The 18,848-nt window shown below is 30.6% G+C and overlaps 2 protein-coding genes across 3 annotated transcripts; one reads left to right on the top strand and one right to left on the bottom strand.

Annotated features, from left to right (window-relative positions):
* Positions 1–1,990: 1,990 nt before the first annotated feature.
* Positions 1,991–9,533, bottom strand: LOC131843856 (uncharacterized). Its single transcript, XM_059192617.1, has 3 exons — positions 9,286–9,533; positions 3,968–6,241; positions 1,991–3,703 (listed from the first exon to the last, which is right to left on the bottom strand). Exons 2-3 carry the CDS (start codon positions 6,239–6,241, stop codon positions 2,402–2,404), a joined length of 3,576 nt encoding a protein of 1,191 aa, XP_059048600.1. The 5' UTR covers positions 9,286–9,533; the 3' UTR covers positions 1,991–2,401.
* A 978-nt stretch (positions 9,534–10,511) lies between these two features.
* LOC131843834 (histone-binding protein N1/N2) lies at positions 10,512–18,478 on the top strand. Of its 2 annotated transcripts, none has more exons than XM_059192584.1 (9): positions 10,512–10,640; positions 11,404–11,579; positions 12,479–12,579; positions 12,926–13,077; positions 13,897–13,990; positions 14,293–14,433; positions 14,863–14,937; positions 15,574–15,818; positions 17,678–18,478. In XM_059192584.1, the coding sequence occupies exons 2-9, from the start codon at positions 11,404–11,406 to the stop codon at positions 17,861–17,863; spliced, it is 1,170 nt and encodes a 389-aa protein (XP_059048567.1). In that variant the 5' UTR covers positions 10,512–10,640; the 3' UTR covers positions 17,864–18,478. The 2 variants fall into 2 exon arrangements, with proteins under 2 accessions (XP_059048567.1, XP_059048568.1); XM_059192585.1 differs by having other exon boundaries at positions 11,392–11,579.
* The last annotated feature ends 370 nt before the right edge of the window (positions 18,479–18,848 follow it).

Here is an 18,848-nt window from a genome sequence, read left to right as displayed (position 1 = left end):
CATATCTGCCAGTTTACTTCAGAAACTAATTCCGATCCAATGACATGGGATTGCGGTGTTTGGCATTTTTAATACTATCGAATTACATTATATATTAGCAACGTATTCATTTCATATTTGTTTTTATAGCATAGATGACAATCGAGCTTGTGGGTCACCTGATAGTAAGTGACTGTTTACCGCCGCCCATGAGCATCCGCAACACCAGGAGAATTTGCAACTGACGTTGCCAACCAAAATAGACTATTTTTTTAGGTTTTAATATCGTATCGGTTCGGTAATACCATTGCTATAAGGTAATTCCACAATGTGGTTGTCTGGTTATGTGGCTAAACAACAGCAAATAATTAAAAAAAAAATAAGAGAATCTGTTTTGTGCATAACTTTTTTTTTCCACAACTTTTAATTTAAACATTTTTTCATATTTCTTACCGTTATCGAGTTATTTTGAAAAAAGGCATTTTCAACATAAATCGATAACGGCTTTTTTTTAATTTTTCATCCCTTTCCCGTCAACTTAACTCAAAATTATTTTTTAATATTATTAGTCACGTATTTGCGTAGATACTTATACCATGTGTGCATGTTTGTCGCAGTATAGGTAATACTGCGACAAACATGCATACATCATGGTTTAATTTAAAATTTTACTGGATTAATATCGCGGTATCAAAGTATAGATAGATAATAGTTTTTATTTGTATCTTAGTACACACATACAGGCTTAATTATAACATCAAATGAGTACCTACAATATAACAATTCAATAAGGGTAAACCTGCATGTTTGTGCTACAGCAATACAAAATTGGTACATAGCTCAGTGTGGAGAATCACTCAAGGAGCAAAACACTGATTTTCAGCTATGTCCTCGAGGGTGAATAATGTACCTTGTATATTTTTTTTTAATAAACTAAAATGAACTGAACGAAATAATGTGAAATGAATAAGTAATAAAAGAACTTGGAAAGTAGGAATTACAGTTAGAGTACCAGAACTTTATAAATACCGAGATACCATAATTTAATTTGATGTATATGAATACTATGAATAGGACTATAATAAATGTGTAAAAAAAAAAGAAAAATAATAATTATAGCCATGAAGGAGTGAAAAATGTCTTAATGGAAAGGAAAACAATTAGAATGTTACTGCGCTGTCACCAGAACAACTTAGTTTTTGTTGCTGTACCTAATAGGTGTGTTTTAATATGTTTTAAATAATATATATATACCTATTTATAATTATTTCTTAATTAAGAACACTTCTATTATGTCGAAATTAAGAATGATTCTTAAAAAAAAATTTAATAACATTTAAAAGATTTTTTTGTTAAGGTAGGTACACATAAATTAATCCGTATCAATTTGAAATCATGATAACCTGTGGGCTATCCATTTCAGTTTCATATTTATAGAGATTCAAATGTGTAAGTTTGAAGTTTATGCCTATGTGTTATTCTAATGTATACTGTAAAGATTCATCATTTTGATAAAACTTTAGTTTCACGTTCAGTAGTTCAGTAGATTTTGTGTGAAAGAGTAACAAACATCCATCCATCCATACTTTCGCGTTTACAATATTAATAATAAAATATACCATTATTGTGCACGCCAGCAAAAACACTGACATGAGTTACTGGCATCCATTAAAACCATAGAATTAGATGAATTTTTTTATTAATTTAACATTTTATATATAAATAGTAACCTTCTAACAATATTAACGTAGATTTACTTCACACACATATATTATTTAGTTCGCTTATAAATTGTTATTTCTGTTTTATAAATTATAATGTTTAGTTCACATCGATTAACATAATTTGTTTATTTTTTTTATTCGATGGTGTTTCAAAGTCAGCTGCTGTAATTCCCACGGGATTAGGAGATGCAGTATGGTGCAGACGAGCTATCATTATAAAGGATATATAAATATGAAATAAAACAACTATTCTTTTTACATTATTATTTAAAAATAACTAAACAATATATTAACTTATTTTTTAAACATTTATATAGGTATATTGCAAAAATAACTATTACGGTTATACCGAATAATGCTATTTGTTTAAAACAAATATTGCTATTTCAAGTACATGTAATATGCCTATTAGTTTTAATTAATACTTATACTACTATATTTAATGTATTTATATGTTAAGAGCACATATTAAATATTAGTGAAGCGAGAAAAGTATGAAAATACTACTAATTCATAAGAAGTATGCACTTGATTAAAAGTAGGTGTTTAGCAGTGTTAATGGATCGACCGTTCAGTTTGCAAATTCTCATAGTTCTCCTTTAATACACTTATATGTACATGTGATACAGAAGAGAAGAAGAACTGCGACAATTCAATGGCTGTGGGATGATCCTTAGTATCATTTAATAATATTTATCCTAGTTGGATTTAAAATTTAAGAAATATTTGACTTCGTCCGAACAGTTTGCGATACTTTGAATTTCTTCCTTTAATTTTTCTTTAACTTCTTTTTCAAAACAGAAGTTGTGATAAATAAAGACTCCAGCTAATACCCCATTTATTTTACTTCTATCGTGTACCAATCCATTTATAAAAGACGGTATGAAATACTTTTCTGGAATGGGCCGCACTATTTTCTCTTTCAAGAAACTTATCAATACTTTGTTATACATATTTCTAACAGATTGAAAATATTGAACAACTAACTCTTCTATATCTATTGCAACTGTTTTACCAAACGAAACCGCTGCGTACTGAACGGACTCAATATTTTTGAATTTTCCACCTTGGAAATAATCTGGTTTTTCTATTACACATTTTTTTAACGTATCACCATACAAAATAGTGAATCTCAACTGACAGTTTACTCCAAAACTCTTTTCCATTGGTATAGATTCTTTAAAGAAATTTTCAATAGGTTTTAATGCATATAAACAAGATTTAGGATCTAAAAACGATTTTGTATATTTTAAACTGTATACAAATAACATTAGAATTTTTAATACTTTATTTTTTTCCTTCGACGCGTTGAAAGCTTGTAAAGTTTTTTTTAAGAAAGGATATCCGATATCTGTATAACTCTCTTTTTGCTGTAACTCAGTTACATTTAGCAATAGGAATCTGGCAATAATTTGCACAAAAATCGATGCGTATAATGAATATTTAAAGTCATCACTTCCTATTTTATCAGTTGTATAATAATTATCTAAGAACTGTCTTGCAATTCTCCTTATGTATTCCACATTTACTTTGTCAATGTAATCATATATGTACGTCAACAATGAAAGAACGCTAATGAAAGAAGGTCCCTTCTCTGAACCTAACCCTATTTTTTCTAGCACTTCATACATAATTATTGAATAATCTAATCTACAACTGTTTGATATAGCATTCAGTTCAGATAATTCACTATATAGATATTGTTTTTTATTCTTCAAATCAATTGTCATTAACACAGAATTGAAAGTATCCCAGTCCTGTTTGTTGAAATGGTCACCGTGTTGTTTCAATACGCGGATCGTTACACGAAGACTTTTCGTGGGTTGACTTTTAGTGGCTTCTAACATTGTTTGGCTAATAAGTCCTGGCCATCCTGGTGTTCGTAACGCAAGTACTAGCCTCGCGTGCCGTGGCTCCAACAGAAGTTTCGGTATGTTTTTACGTAGTGAATTCTCACTGCATGTATGAATCCAGTTTGCTACGGTGACTAAATTATCCCCCTAAAATAAAGTTACAGTCATTTAAATATAATAATATAAAGTATGTATTTTAATGTCATTAACGATTTAAGTGGTCTTTGCTCACTATATCATCTTCCGATTTAGGCAAGTATTCTTTGTAAAAAGTTGTCACTTACTACCATGTGAGCCGTCAGCTTGTTGGCCATTCAAATTACATAAAACAACTTATCACATAAGATTCCCTAAATTCTTTTACGTTTGTAAATGTTGAATTAACTAAAAGTTTATAAATGTAACACTTACCTTTGCAGTTTCTTTGATAAGATATGGTCTAATCAAATGAGTTACATGGCCTAAGGCATTTGCTACCTGCTTTTGTGTTTTTGAGGATGTAGTAATTGATATTGGCCATATTGGTGTACTACCTATGTTGCCAAGTAATGCTGCAATGCGTGCCAATTTAACATGTGGTTTAGTTTCTAATACATGCATGAGAAACTTCTGATAGTGATTAATAATCTCATTCTCATTACTGAAGTATATAGTTAATTTTCGTAAGAAATGTTCAGGACACAGTGGTTTCTTGGCTGTAAGAAACTTTTCAAAATGGTCTCCAGATAATATCAGAACATCATGTCGTAAAGCATTAAGATAAGATCTATCAGTTTGGATTACTTCAAAATTTTCTTTGTAGAGTTCCTTGCGTGCTACTCTGGCCTGATATAAGCGTTTCAGCAAATCACTTGAGCCTGATGGATCGCGTCTATATGTAGAAGCAATAGATGATACAATCCCAGGACAATCTCTTATGGGAAACCGGAAGGCCGTCAAAAAATCTAGAATATGATTAAGACATTCCGTCGCCTTATCAGTTTCCGTTTCTACAACATTTAATAACAATTTAGGCAAACATTTGAGTACAAGTACTTTTTCTTCTTTGTTTAATGTATATTCATTAAGAGAAGAAAATTCTTTAAGAAATGATAATAATACTGGAAGAGGGCAACTTTGAGATTGAAGAATATGATGGAGCACAGCAGCATGTAAACCTTCACGACATATAATTGATGGTGGATTACCATCGAGTCCTAGATCATGGCCAAATTTTAACAATATATCCCAATTGCTACTTTCTAAACGCCACACACAAGCGCGCTTCGCTAGACTACGTACGATAGCAGCTCGTAATGAAACAGGCTCATTACTGTGTTTCGTAACTAACAAATGGAGTAACTTTTCCAAATGCTCTTTTCGTCCACCAGTCTTGCTAACAAGTACCAATAACATGTATTGACGATTTTCAAGTACACTTTCTCTTGGAATACGTGAACTCAATTCTGCGAAAGTCTCGTCGAAATAACAAAATCTATACTGATTGAATAATTGGTCAAGTAATGTACGCAACCTGATGCCACATCTCTTTGACATCGTGCAATATTCCGTTCTGTACAACTTGCCATACAGAAGATTATATTGATCGTAATTTCTCTCAGATACATCAGAACCTAAATCTTCGGTAGGTTCTCTACTTTGGGGCATAGAAGGTATATAGTAAGGAGGCTCTGTAATGCTTTCTCCAAAAGATTTTTCATTGAATATTTGTTTACAGAAAGACGATTTCTCAGCTTGTTTCATAAACTTCACTAAAGGCTTCGCAAACTTGTATGAGAACCAGTCATAACCTAAATATTCTGCTCTTGCACATTTTATAACGAGCTCTTTTATTTCCTCATTATTCAAAAATTTTGCTAACGCTGTTGTATTCAGTAAACGTGCTGTGTACAATTCAGGTTTAGAGTCAAATCTACCTCTGTGGTTTCTCATAATATATTTTGTAGCGTCTTTATTCAGCCGCTTGAATTTTTGATCATAAATGTTCTCGATTAAGTAGAAATATGTGTCTGGATCGGTTTTCAGAAGAAATTGCAAACAATTTAGGAAACCATTTGTATTCGTCGATTGCCTATAACCTCTTTTTGTATTTGTCATGGTTTCGATTACTTTTTTTAAATGAATTTCTGCAGTTTTGGGCCAATGTTCGCAAAGCAACTTTAAGAAGTGTGGTGTTATTTTTTGTATAGGGATCGTAGCCATTTCCTTTAAGAAAAAATCAGGTGAACATTTGGAAAGGAGCTTCAAAGCAAATCTTTCATCTTTTTCTTTATAGAACTGATAAAATTCCTGACATCTGATTTGGTCTTTTAAATTTAGTGATATCCAATGTTTCATTTTATTAACAGATGTAGTTAGCATTTCAGGAAATAATTCATTTTCTAAGTAGATCGGGTTTATTATACTTGAATATTTAGAATCTTGCACAAGCCAATTGCATTTCAGAGCTCTACTAACATAAAGCAAGTCATCATCTTTTAACATCTCGAATATATAATCTTCGTTACGGTATTTCGCAGCAAGATCTATTTTAAATAGTCTATCAACTGGAGAAGACTCCTGAATACCTTTGAGAGATTCAAAGGGAATATTGTTTGCGAAAGCCTCGTTCACTAAAGTATTAAGGCGCTTATGTCTTTTTCCTAGATTCTCACCATGTATCATTTGTATTGGTATTATCGCCATCTAGAATTAACAAAAAGCAAAATTTGTGAATAAAATATCAATTAAAAGATATAAACACGTGAGTTTTAAGTAAGTAGGTACGTAATTGAATTAATTTCAATAAAGGCGATAATATTACAATAAAAAAAATCAATAGTTAAAAGTAAAAGAATAGAACAGAAGACTTTAGAAAAAGGAACATAACAAAATAGTAAAGAAAAGACAGTCCATACGGAAGAAAACAAAGAAAGCAATTTTTTAACCAATGTTTTTAAGTTATGTTGAGGATGCTTTAAAAAAAATAATACATTATTTGTGATAATTCTATGTGTGCCGGTTTTAACTTAATTTTTACAAAACAGATTTAAGTATAACCAAGCAGATATGTTAATACACATGCTTGATACGTGCGCAGTGAAGTAAGTAATACATTATTTTTGATTAACAAAAACAATAATTATTATTAAAAACCATTCATTAAAAAAAAATATTTTTAACCTTACCTACATACTAAAATAAATACTTTCATTGATTTTTTTAAATTGTAGTATTGTCTAAACTTTAGTTTTTAATAACTTATATAAACAAGTTTTTATTATACACATATTTAGTGACGTTAGACTTTAAGAAATGAATATGATTATGTTTAGGCACATAAGGGGGCGTCCACAAATTATGAGAAATATTTAAGGGGGGGGGGGGGGGGGGTCGAGTCAAAAAAAAAAAAAAGTTACGTTGGCGAGATGGGGGGGTCTCTGCAAATATCTCGCAATTTTTTTTCTGATTGAAACAAAAAATATTATACTATTTTGGCCCATTTAATCCAAATTGTACATGCCTAAGATTTAATCTTAAGCGTAGTTATAATCGTAATACGATTAAGATCATTAACTAATTCTTTCATCATCATCATCATCATCGCAGCCCGGAAGACGTCTACTGCTGGACATAGGCTATTTCGTTCGAATGAAAATAATTTCATTCATACTTCGACGTTTTCGCGCCACTGCCAGCGGAACGCGCGACTGATGATCGAGAGCGTACGAGCTTAGTGGGTATTACGTGAGTACCTACATAATAGCACAAAGCAATTTTTTTCTTTTTACAATAACATTCCAACGCGTTTTCGTAAGAAAACCACATTTTGAAAAATATCATGTGAGATTGTAGGCTGGGGGAGACGGTTGAATAAAACTTACATCTCACCCCCCCGGTGAGATGTAAGGCAGGGATAGAAAAATAAAAAAAAAACACCACACGTAATTTATGGACGCCCCCTAACATAAATGTTCAATTTGCAAACATAGTGAATTATAATTAAGTTTTAATCCACACAAAGTAAGTAAATTAAAGAAATTTAATCTTTTGATATTTGTCATTTCACTCTGTTGGGTAAAATGAGTTGTTTGAAATTCCCGAGCCATGTTAAATAGATATTATGTTTTAATTGATTAATTAATAGACCAATGTCATGAATTTCCAATTTGATGTATAATACACGTTGTTATTATATTGAAATAATCACATCGGTTTCATTCGATTCGATTCATAACCATTGGGCTAATTATGTAACACGATATGAAATTGTTTCTGTTGAAGTTGTGATGCAATATGAAATCATTTCAATTTAAAAAATGCGATCAAGTAAGGTCGAATGACCGCAACATAAATAATTTCTATCGATAAAACACTACTATGAAGTTGCAGCGGAATATTGTTAATCCGACCAATTTAAAAAGTCAGTACATTAGATAGCTTATACCTTTAGAGGGATACATTTTAATTTATTGGGTTGTTACACTAGTTGGTTGATTTGAAACAATTTTTATTGCGTTCAAAAATTACAAAATATACTGCAGAGTTCACTTGTTCTTTTATTTTAATTTTATTAATAGACATTTAATAAAATAAAATAAAGAAAGTCTATTCTATTCTAATGAAAAAATAAGGTTAATAATTTTGAATATAAAAGCATATTTTATACAAACTATTTATAATCATTAATAATATTAATCTAACCTACAAATTAAATTTTCTTTTCTGCTATAGATACCTAGGTAAGTACGTAGGTATCCATATAAATTTAAAATGATATGGGCACATCTTTTTAAATTTGAACATAATTGTAAAAACTTTAAACAAATAAATTTATTTACTTTAAACAAATCACAGAGCATCATAAACGTTGTATTCCGTTCACAGAGCACCGTATTCATTGAAATAGTTTTTTAATTATATTAATATCATAATCAACCCTAATTTTATATTAAACATTTACTCTAGTTAATACAACATTCTATGTGATTTGGGACGAAAATAAAATATCGAATTGGCAACACTGATGTCGTGTTGTGAGTCGTGACAATTTTCCCATTTTAATAAATTTAAAACCTTTTCACGACTTTCTACGTAATATTTAATATAATAAAAATATATGTAATACTGAAAATTACCAAAACAAGATAAATAATGCTGCTAATGCTGATATTTTAAAGATTGTAACCAAAAGAAACACCTTCTAAATTGTTTCTCATAATGTAAAAACCGTTTCAATTCCACGCTGTCATTTCGGCAAAATAGCGATTACGTGACGTTGCAACGAGGTTACTAAATCGACATTCGATAGAAATAATTTTTATCGATATGTAAAGTTGCGTTTACGTTGCAATGCTAGTTGACAGCGTCAAATGGCGTCTATATGATCGCATTATTGACAGATGACGTCATTTTCACTACGTTACATACGAAAATCGTTGCGAACGAAGTTACATAATTAGCCCACATAGCTATTCATCGTGTTTACAAAACAATTCAAATGACATTCGATTCTCATCTCTATACTGCGAATAATTGCTATGAATTATTGTTACTAAAAATAATTGTAATAATAGTTATACTTATTATTTATACCTACTTATCCATACACAGAAATAATTAAAAAGAAGTTATATGTACATACAAACCATCAAACTACGTTAATTTTTCAATTAAAGAAAAAATATATGTATTTATACAAAAAAAAAGTATTTTCTCTGTAGAATATAAGAATATAGCTAGGTACTCACTTTTATGGGTTCCAATATATTGAATTTAAAATTCTTTAATTCTTCTTTGTATTAATAAAAATATTATTTATAGTAGGCTAAAATTTTTAGTTTAGATATATTTTTCTATAAGCGCGTTTCTCTAGTATAATCAATATGTGCTTTTCAGTATTAACCAACTAATCGAAACTCAATAATTATTTCAAACTAAATACATAAACAGTACAAAAATAATTATGACTACCCGAAGCAAATACAATGCAGGTTAGGTATGTGTCACAGTATGTATGACATCATTTTTAATTTGAGTTAGGGCGTTCATTACTTTTGACGATTATTCGATATTCGATAATACTTATGAATGATTGTCTAATAGAACGATTACTAAAATTGTGGCAACGGCAAACTGTTTTGTTATTTTTTTGTCCTAGTTTTCTTTTACTGCTAAAACAGATATTCGCGATTTTTCATTCATTCAAAATCCAATATTTAATTTCAATCCAGTTTTAAAGAAAGAATATATCTATGGATTTCAATATTTTCGGGCGATCCATCTTTGAGCATCTAGGATATTGCATTAACATATGTAGTTAAGGGATATTTCTTGCATAATAAAATAAAATAATTGATCCACATTATATAAATTTTGACGTTATTATATATCAGCAAAACTTTTTAACTTGGAATCCTAAAAATTCTTAAGATTACGACTAAGGATTGATTTCATAATTTTATTATCTAAAATGTCTTTTGAAGAGTTGTTTAGTGATAATGATAGTGAAATGGAGGATTTACCTCAGTTAACTGGGTATACTTATAGCAAAACAAGTGCTTACAAAGTCTATGATTATTTAATAACCCAATAACTCGCATGAAGATTCTGACTGATTCATGTAATCAATCTTATAATCACAATTACATACTGCGATTTACATTATAGGCGATTCTCGAAATTTGTAACCTCTGACCATAAATACTTTACGTACCTATGTATGAAAGAAAACATATGACAGTAAACATCGATGTATTTTCTGAAGGCCAAGTTCGTTTTTTATTTATTAGGCCAATAGATTCTAGATTGTTTTCGCAACAATCATTTGGTCTTTTAGATTGAAATTTTCGACTTAGCATCGACATTTAATTCTACAGTAGACTTAATCGATATTTCCTTTCGAACATCGATGTTTCTTCTCGATGATTAATATCGACATCACTACAGACCACAGACAATATTTTTATTGCAATAATTAGTATAGTATAAAAAAAGTAATACCAATCCGAATCACCGGCTAATGTCTGTTACTTAATATTCATTAATATTACATTTAATTTATTTATTCTTAACACGATAATTACATATAAACCACCAAGGCACCGTAAGTATTTTCCTTTAACTAATCAATATAGTATACATAAATATTCTAATTCGGTTCGGAGCCCTATTTTTATGTTAATTAATGTATAAATTTTTTTAAATTATTGTTCTACATCGTGAGTTCAATCTTTTTGAATGGTATAATAATATTTCCACATCATTTTTCGGTATTATTATAACAAATTTGGTTTTGAATTCCTTTGACACGTGGCGAGGGTTTTATTGTTACAAAGTTGGCGTATGGAAAAGCAAATGACCGTTATTTTGATCTTTTTTTACTTATAGTAATTGTTTTACAATGCAGTTTGTATTGTAAATTACAGAAGAACTTTAGAATAGAGTACCACGTTTTAATTATTTAAAGCGTAATTAATACCTACGGATAAGTTGCTTAAACCTAAAAAGTATTAGAAAAGTTGTTTTTTCTGTGTTCTACTGATTTTATTGACCCACTATTTACAGAAACCTTATACGGATACAACCCGCGGGTATGTATTCGCATAATGTTTTTGTCTATAAACTGATTGGAATAAAACAAATGCTATATTTTACCAAATAAGTAGTAAGTTTTACCACTTATCCATTTGTAAGAATCACTATTTGAATGATAAATTATTTCTGTATTTCCATGTCCTTCTCCATCGTATTCCCATCTTTTTAATTTCTTTTCTTTATATCTCTTTTTATTTTATCTAGTATTCTATTCCGTTAACAGGTTTCTGTTCTCAGATTTTTAAAACTAGTTAATATAGTATTTATTTCAGATGGCTGATATCCCTGAGGTAACAACATCATCTCCTTCTGAAATGCTGGCAGCAGGACGTCGGCATCTTGCTGTAAGGGACTTCAGTGCTGCAGCTGGCACCCTCGCAAAGGCTTGTGAGGCACTTGCTAAAGAGCATGGTGACACAGCAGATCAATGTGCCGAGGCTTATTTATGGTATGATATTTATGATTGATTTATATTAGACATAGTCATGTAATACCAACCACAGATATCTACACACACTACACCTAGACTATTTAAATTTTGAATTAAAAATTTGGTATATTTTGTACAATGTTGTCTATATGGATATCTCTGTCTTGCTTATTTGAGATGCTAAGCAGCTTGTTTTACATGATATATTTCGGTTGTAGATTGAGAGAAGTCAAATTTACAGGATATGGTATAGTTACAGGCATGACATCTTAGTTCCTCAGAATGCAGGCAATAAATGTTCATGATGCTGTGTATGTATATAGTTACAATCTGGAAAACCTTAAGTTTTTTAACAATGCAATTAGAAATTAAAAATTTATGATTTGCTGGTAATTATTACAAGAAGTAGTTTGTGGAATGAACTTCCTGCCGAGGTTTTCTCATGAGACTACAGCATGGGTTTGTTCAAGAAGGACATGGTGTTTCAGGCGTCCAGCTATGGTAACCATTTACCATCAGATAGACTGTATGCCTGTTTGCCACCATAGTAGTCTAAAAAAAGAGGTAATAATTCATCAAATCATACATTCCAGCAAAAAATACATTAATTACCTCTTGAAGTCCTCTGATCCATTTACCTTTCCCATAAGGAATTTTGAAATTAGGAAAGTACAATACATACATTCTATCCACTCAATGCTTGGATAAACATATTTAGATACATAGTACAAAAAGAATCATCCACTATCTGTTTGATTAAATCTTTTAAACTCTGCAACCAATTTTAATGTAGTTCTTAGTAATAGATAGTGACTTAAGTCACAGGTGTACATGTATTTAAATACATATACACCTGTGGTAAGGTATTTAAAATAATGAAGCTTATGTTGTTATTTTTTAAATTTCCTACTTCGTAGGTATGGCAAAGCGCTTCTGGGTCTGTCAAGAGAAGAGAGTGGTGTGCTCGGAGATGGTGTGGCAGGAAATGGAAATCCTGAAGAGGAGGATGATAATGAGGGTAAGCTGTACAGGACATATATCAAAATAAAACTGCCCTCGCCTGCACTAACATTATACACTGGTGGGTGCAATCCAATACCCCATTGCTAACAATTTCCTTCCTATTTTTTTTGTAATTATTTGGAGAACTGGCAAAGAAAAACAACAATGTTTTTAAAAAAACAAAACTTGTAATAAATAGGTGTATAGTAAAAAATAATAAAATAATTTGCTAAAGGAGACAAGTCTTTGGATGTATTTATAAAAGATAAAGATTTTAAAGAACTTTCTGAGTGTGTACTTTTAGACATTTATTTGTTGTATGTCTTTTACAGCATATAATGTATGCCTATTAAATATTATAGAAGGTGCTGACAATGGTGAGGAAGAACAAAATGGAGAAGGAGAACAGAATGGCGAGAACAATGATGAAGTAGAGAAAATCGAAGCTGAGTCCACAACAAAGGAGGAAGAACCTGGCAGCAGTACAGTTGCTGAAGGAGATGGTGATGAGCCAGTGTGTATAATTATAAAATGTTTATAAATAAATAAAAAAAGTTTGCATCACAAATACAAATAATAATAGTAATAACATCATCCCAGGACAATTCACACAGTGCCATCTAGGCCCAATCTAAACGGACCTTGTGTTATGGGTACTAGACAAATTAAATAAATTAAAAGATATATTATATTTTGTTTAAAAACATACATCATAGACATAGACAAAGTAGAGTAGTGTGCTACGCAACTAGACAACTGAGGCCGTCAAAAAAGAAATGCACATTTGTACATTGTGATTATAGTATTGATGCTATCATAAAAGTCAATTATTTTATAACATATTTTTATTTCATTGTAAGACATTATTGGCTAGTAATATGTCCATATAACTGGCGAATAATATATGTATTACAATTTAAAAAATAATCACACATCCAATATGGAACCTATATCATCTGTATATCTTAATAGTACAATCATTTCTGACATGATTGCATTTCATGACATATTATTAGTGGCCATAACCGTGATTGTTCTACATATGTTAGTTTGTTTATCCATGTTTGTCCATATTGTTTTAGTGATTTTTTAGTGACAATAAAAATAAATTATATAGGTACTGTAATAGTAAGACAGTCTGAACAATAACAATATGTTTGCGATACTATAGTTTATAATTGTTTAACAATACTTATAGGTAATATCACTACAAATTCTATTAGCACGCTACCAATTCAAAGTACGGTTGAATGTATGCTAAAATTAGTGTAGATTTGGCAATAGGGAATTTGATTTCACTCTTCATTTTGAAATTTAAAATATATTATTTTAGGGTACAAGCAACAACGGTGAAGCAAATGAAGAGTCTGAAGCCGATGATAATGAAGACGATGTTGATAATCTGCAATTAGCCTGGGAAATGCTTGGTACGTATTTTTATTAAATGTGGTGTACAATGGCCAATTAAAGCAGCACTAGCAGGTTCGTGCCAGATTTGAGAGAAACACAAGACATGTCGCGTCAATACTGTGTCGTGCTCATCACAATTTGTCCTGTAAACTGAGCTCGCAGCATACTTTCTAAATGTTGTCTGGAAGATATTGCATAAACGATAAGACCTTCTTTTGTATTCAATTACTCTGTTAATTTTTATTTCTGTAATATATCTGGTGTAATAAAGTAGGAGTATATAATAGTAATTTGCTCCTTATAATGTATTGTTGTACAGATTTAGCTCGCAGCATACTGTCGCGGCGGGCGGAGGAAGATGGTGGTACTCCGGCTCGTGCTTTGCTCGCTGACGTGCATCTAGCACTAGGGGAGGTGGCCCTCGAAAGCGAGACCTACGACAAGGCCGTCATCGATATGCGTTCGTATTATTTTGTTTTTTTTTGTAAGGTGATTCCTACCTCTGTAAATTAATGGAATTTATACTATTAGTGTATTATTATAAAACTAAAAAACAGATTTTGTTGCGAGAAAAATAAATTCAAAAATACTGTACTTATCTATATATGTACCATTCAAATAATAAACTATTATTTGAATGGTACATTATTCAAGAGTTTTGTAGGCTGTATATTGTACTAATATATACTCTGGCACCCTGGTAATGTTGGAATGCTTCACTAGTAGATAATGAATATAAAATAAGAATTTAGTTTGAACTAAAGGAAAATAATTACCTCATCATATAATTTGCAGTATTGCTAATTAATTCTTATTTGAAATATTATATTTTAAATTTAAGTAATATATTGTTTGAAATGTTAAAAGTAGCATTTTTATTGTTCCACAGAAAGCTGTTTGGAACTACAAAAGGAACTTTACTGCAGGGATGATAGAAGAATCGCTGAAACGCATTATCAGATTGGTATGTAAATACAAATTTGATAATTTTAGATACTACGTTAATACTGGATTTTGAATACCAAATTGTATATAAAGGTGGCAGAACTTTGAGGTTGTTTTACAAAACATGAAAAATAGCAATATTTCCAGTTATTCTATTTTACTTATTCCAGTTATTAGGTATTCCAGTATTTCAGTTATTTTATATACATTACTTTACCTGTGTATTTCATTACGATCTTATATTTTTAATGACATGTTAAATGTTCTGTTCTTTTTGTACCCTAAATGCCTTTGTGATATAATCTCTGTCTGATGTTACGTTTTTTTACTAATCGTGAATTGATTGTTTACAAAAAAATCTTTTTATTTTTACGATTGTAGTATCTTTTTGACTAAGTAAAACTTTAAATGATTTATTTGGTTTTGTAAATGTAGATAGACTGTAAAAGTTGTCTCGGTGGTACATGCTTTGTAACCTCCATTTTGATTGAAGGAGTACATAAGATTGATATAGGGTGATAGAGCCATCACGGCAATGCATGACACATAAAAGAAAAATAGAATGGCTGCATAGTTAATAATTTTTAATTTATATTAAATACTGTAATATATAATGGTTTTATCCTTTTTTAAATCATATCTCACTTATTTACAGGGCTAGCGAATTCTCTAGCATCCAACTTTGAAGACGCCATAACACATTTCAAGAATGCGGCGAACATTCTAGAAACTCGCATCAAGACGTTAGAGAATCCAGCAGCAGTGACTGAGGATGCCACCGTCAAGAAGTTTGCAACAGCCGATCCCTTCTACTCTGTCGAGGGCGAGATTAAGGAACTCAAAGAATTGCTCCCTGAAATCCAGGAGAAAATCCAGGACATGATGGATTATAAAGCTGAGGTAAGACCATGTGATTGTGTGGAGGAAACTAGAAACATGTTGCGAGGTATGATGCTTAAGGAAAAAAATCTCTGTCACATAGATTGTAAGGCTTAATGCTCAATAAATATTTGATCTTTTGAGTAATAACTAACCACATGCCTTGTAGAGTTTAAGTAAAATGTTAAGTTGGGTTGTTTACACATAACAATAAATTCACTATTTTTAACGATATGACATAGACTTCAATAATTTAGATAAAGTAGGAGTGGTTTATAGTAAAGCAGATCTACAAGTACTATTCACTAATGAAAAAGGAATCAACATAATAATATTACTGTAGATTAGTATTTTCCATCTTATTTTCTGCAGATAAATCACCATAGGCTGTAATCATTAAATATAATACATTCCATAAATTGTTAGTTCCTATAAGAAAATGTGCCAAAATTCAGTATTTTGTAATTGTGATATTTAATTGGTTGTTTTTTATTAATTTATATGACTATTGTCTTCATTAGTACACTAATCAATAGAAATAAGTGCCTTAATATAATCTCAAGTAACATTTAATACTCATAGTTTATAAGTTCAATTTGAGACTGTTATTTCTGTATCTACTATTAATTGTAAGTTTGTACCACAAGGCCATTTTTGTATTGTGATTGATTTTGAAATAAAAATATTCTAAATTCGAACATTGTTTTTTTTTATTTCGCCCCCAACCCAATGCATCAATGGCCATGTGGTTGTTTTGTTATTCAGTGAACTGGACAATAAAACATCTGCATATTACACACATATGCAGATGTTTTATTAAAAATATATTTTCTTCATATAATGTGGTAATTGGCCATTATCATCTGGTTTCTTATTATTAATACATAAATACATCAATGGAAGAGAAGAAGTATAGGAACTATTCCAAACGTCTTATATAAATATATAATAGCCTTTAAGTAGGTTAAATTGTCTTGTCCTGAAAGATCCATGGCGACAGTGAAAAATGTTCTTATGGCGATTACAAGAGAATCGTAATCGTAAATAGGCTCAGTATATTAAATATTATATTTGGAACAGCATTAATGACTTGAAAGAATTATTTAAAATGACATAAAAGTGTGAAATAGTTTAATTTCTATTCCATTACAATAAATATCGTTTTTTGTAAATCTCTAATTCATAATAATCGATAATTGCACGCTGTTTAAGATGACTGCATTGTATAATGACGGCCTAAGTGGTTTACTTCGGATAGATGCGGCTTCGATTCCGCGCACGTTGCAAATATTTGTATTTAAGAGTATGATTGTAGCGGGCTAGGTGTTTTCTATATGTGTTATGTATGTGTCTACAAAAATGTCAAGATACATTTTTGTAGACACATACATAACACATTTATATCAGTTGTCTAGTACCTATAACACAAGCTTAACTTGGGACTAGATGACGCTGTATGGATTGTGCTGTATTATTATTATAATGCTTACTGTATTTTGATCAAAGTCGAATTCGTTACTTGTCGATGATTTTACGGCTTAACTAAAAGGATGAAATCTTACCGAATTTTTTATTCTGATCAAAACTATATTAGGTTTAGTCGTAAATTTTATACTCAGCGCGAAAGGCAGTGGTTGTGTTCGTGTTTGTTCAACAAAAACCTTTCATACAAAATACACAGTCAGCTCATCGATTTAGAAGTTATGAAAGTTCATATTTATTTTCAGATTTCACTTTGTTTCTTGTTGAAACCGGTTTATTTTCTTGAGTATACTTTGCTTTTTAGCTTGGTATACATCCTTTACGACTATTCCTGTCACGCGGACGAAGTTGTGAGTAAAATCCAGTGATACTTATAGAAGTACATATTATTCTTCCAGACTATAAAACGAGTACGCGAAACCTTATGCTCTGCAAATGGAGAAGGCTCGTCTCATACTAACGGAGCGGGTTCCAGCACTTCTGCGGCAAAACCAGCGGCAGACATTTCCCATCTCATCAAGAGGAAACGGAAATCAAGTGAAGGCGACGCGGAATCTTCGGCCGCGAAGAGAATTAATACGTGAATTTTAAAAATATCTGTACTATTACGAATCATAACACCTGGTAATAAAGGTTAAAATGTACAGATAATCGGAAATGATCTATAACAGTGCTTGTGAGGCAAAGGAATCGCATAGTGTAAATAAGTAATTATATTAATACTCCTTTTCTCAAATCTAATCAGTTATAAGTTTATTTATTTTTGTTTTAAACTCGCAAAACAGGCATAGATGTAGTCTGAGATGTTGCATCGTTCAATTTTAGTAAATTAAGTATGTGACGTCACATTAATGCGCCACTTGCTTATTCTGAAGTTTGGTATATTTATTAGTACGAGTATCCATACAACAAAAGAACTAGGGGTATAACCAAACCTCACACACTTTAAGATAATTAATTTCATAGAGAAACCCAACTAGAATTGTAATCTTGAACACATTCATGCTTAATAACATACTTGTCACTTTGGATACTGATCTGGTATTAAGTCAAACTTTTTGTAGATAATTAATAAATTAATTCAGAATTTATTAAAACAAATTAATTCATATGTACTAATGTACTATGATTAACTAGGTACTAAACTAATTGCACAAATGGACTATGTTCTTGATTAATACGTTATTTAGTAAGGTCCTAGTTTACATTTCCGTACATTCATTATTCATTACATTCACAACTACATTGTAGTATCACTTTCCAGCAATGTCATTTCCGAACCGATACGATACTGAATGGATGAAGACAAGACTTACAAGTCTTGTCTTCCCTATGCTGTATAAAAATATTTAATAATGCTTTATATAATAATATGTATAATTACAACCATTTATTTATTTTGAGTATATGGAATTAAATTTGTATCCTATAAAATTTTAATTGGTATTCAAAAAATATAAGATAATATTGAGGAACTTGATACTATGATTTATACGAAACTAACTATACTTGATTTGTTACGTTTACGCTACTAGTATAAGTATTATATTATCTGTAGTTAATTTTGAT

This window comes from Achroia grisella, unplaced genomic scaffold (assembly GCF_030625045.1).
Source record: "Achroia grisella isolate CSIRO2021 unplaced genomic scaffold, CSIRO_AGI_Agris_v1 utg352, whole genome shotgun sequence".
NCBI classification, from domain to species: domain Eukaryota; kingdom Metazoa; phylum Arthropoda; class Insecta; order Lepidoptera; family Pyralidae; genus Achroia; species Achroia grisella.
This window is presented reverse-complemented; position numbering and strand designations above follow the sequence as displayed.

What these genes read in the sequence shown, in the direction of transcription:
- LOC131843856 (XM_059192617.1), bottom strand. Translation starts at nt 6,241, where the DNA reads ATGGCGATAATACCAATACAAATGATACATGGTGAGAATCTAGGAAAA. An exon ending in TTATCAAAGAAACTGCAAAG is followed by an intron (nt 3,704 to 3,967) that starts GTAAGTGTTACA and finishes ACTTTATTTTAG; the next exon opens with GGGGATAATTTAGTCACCGT.
- LOC131843834 (XM_059192584.1), top strand. Translation starts at nt 11,404, where the DNA reads ATGGCTGATATCCCTGAGGTAACAACATCATCTCCTTCTGAAATGCTG. An exon ending in AGAGGAGGATGATAATGAGG is followed by an intron (nt 12,580 to 12,925) that starts GTAAGCTGTACA and finishes TAAATATTATAG; the next exon opens with AAGGTGCTGACAATGGTGAG. An exon ending in TGAAACGCATTATCAGATTG is followed by an intron (nt 14,938 to 15,573) that starts GTATGTAAATAC and finishes ACTTATTTACAG; the next exon opens with GGCTAGCGAATTCTCTAGCA.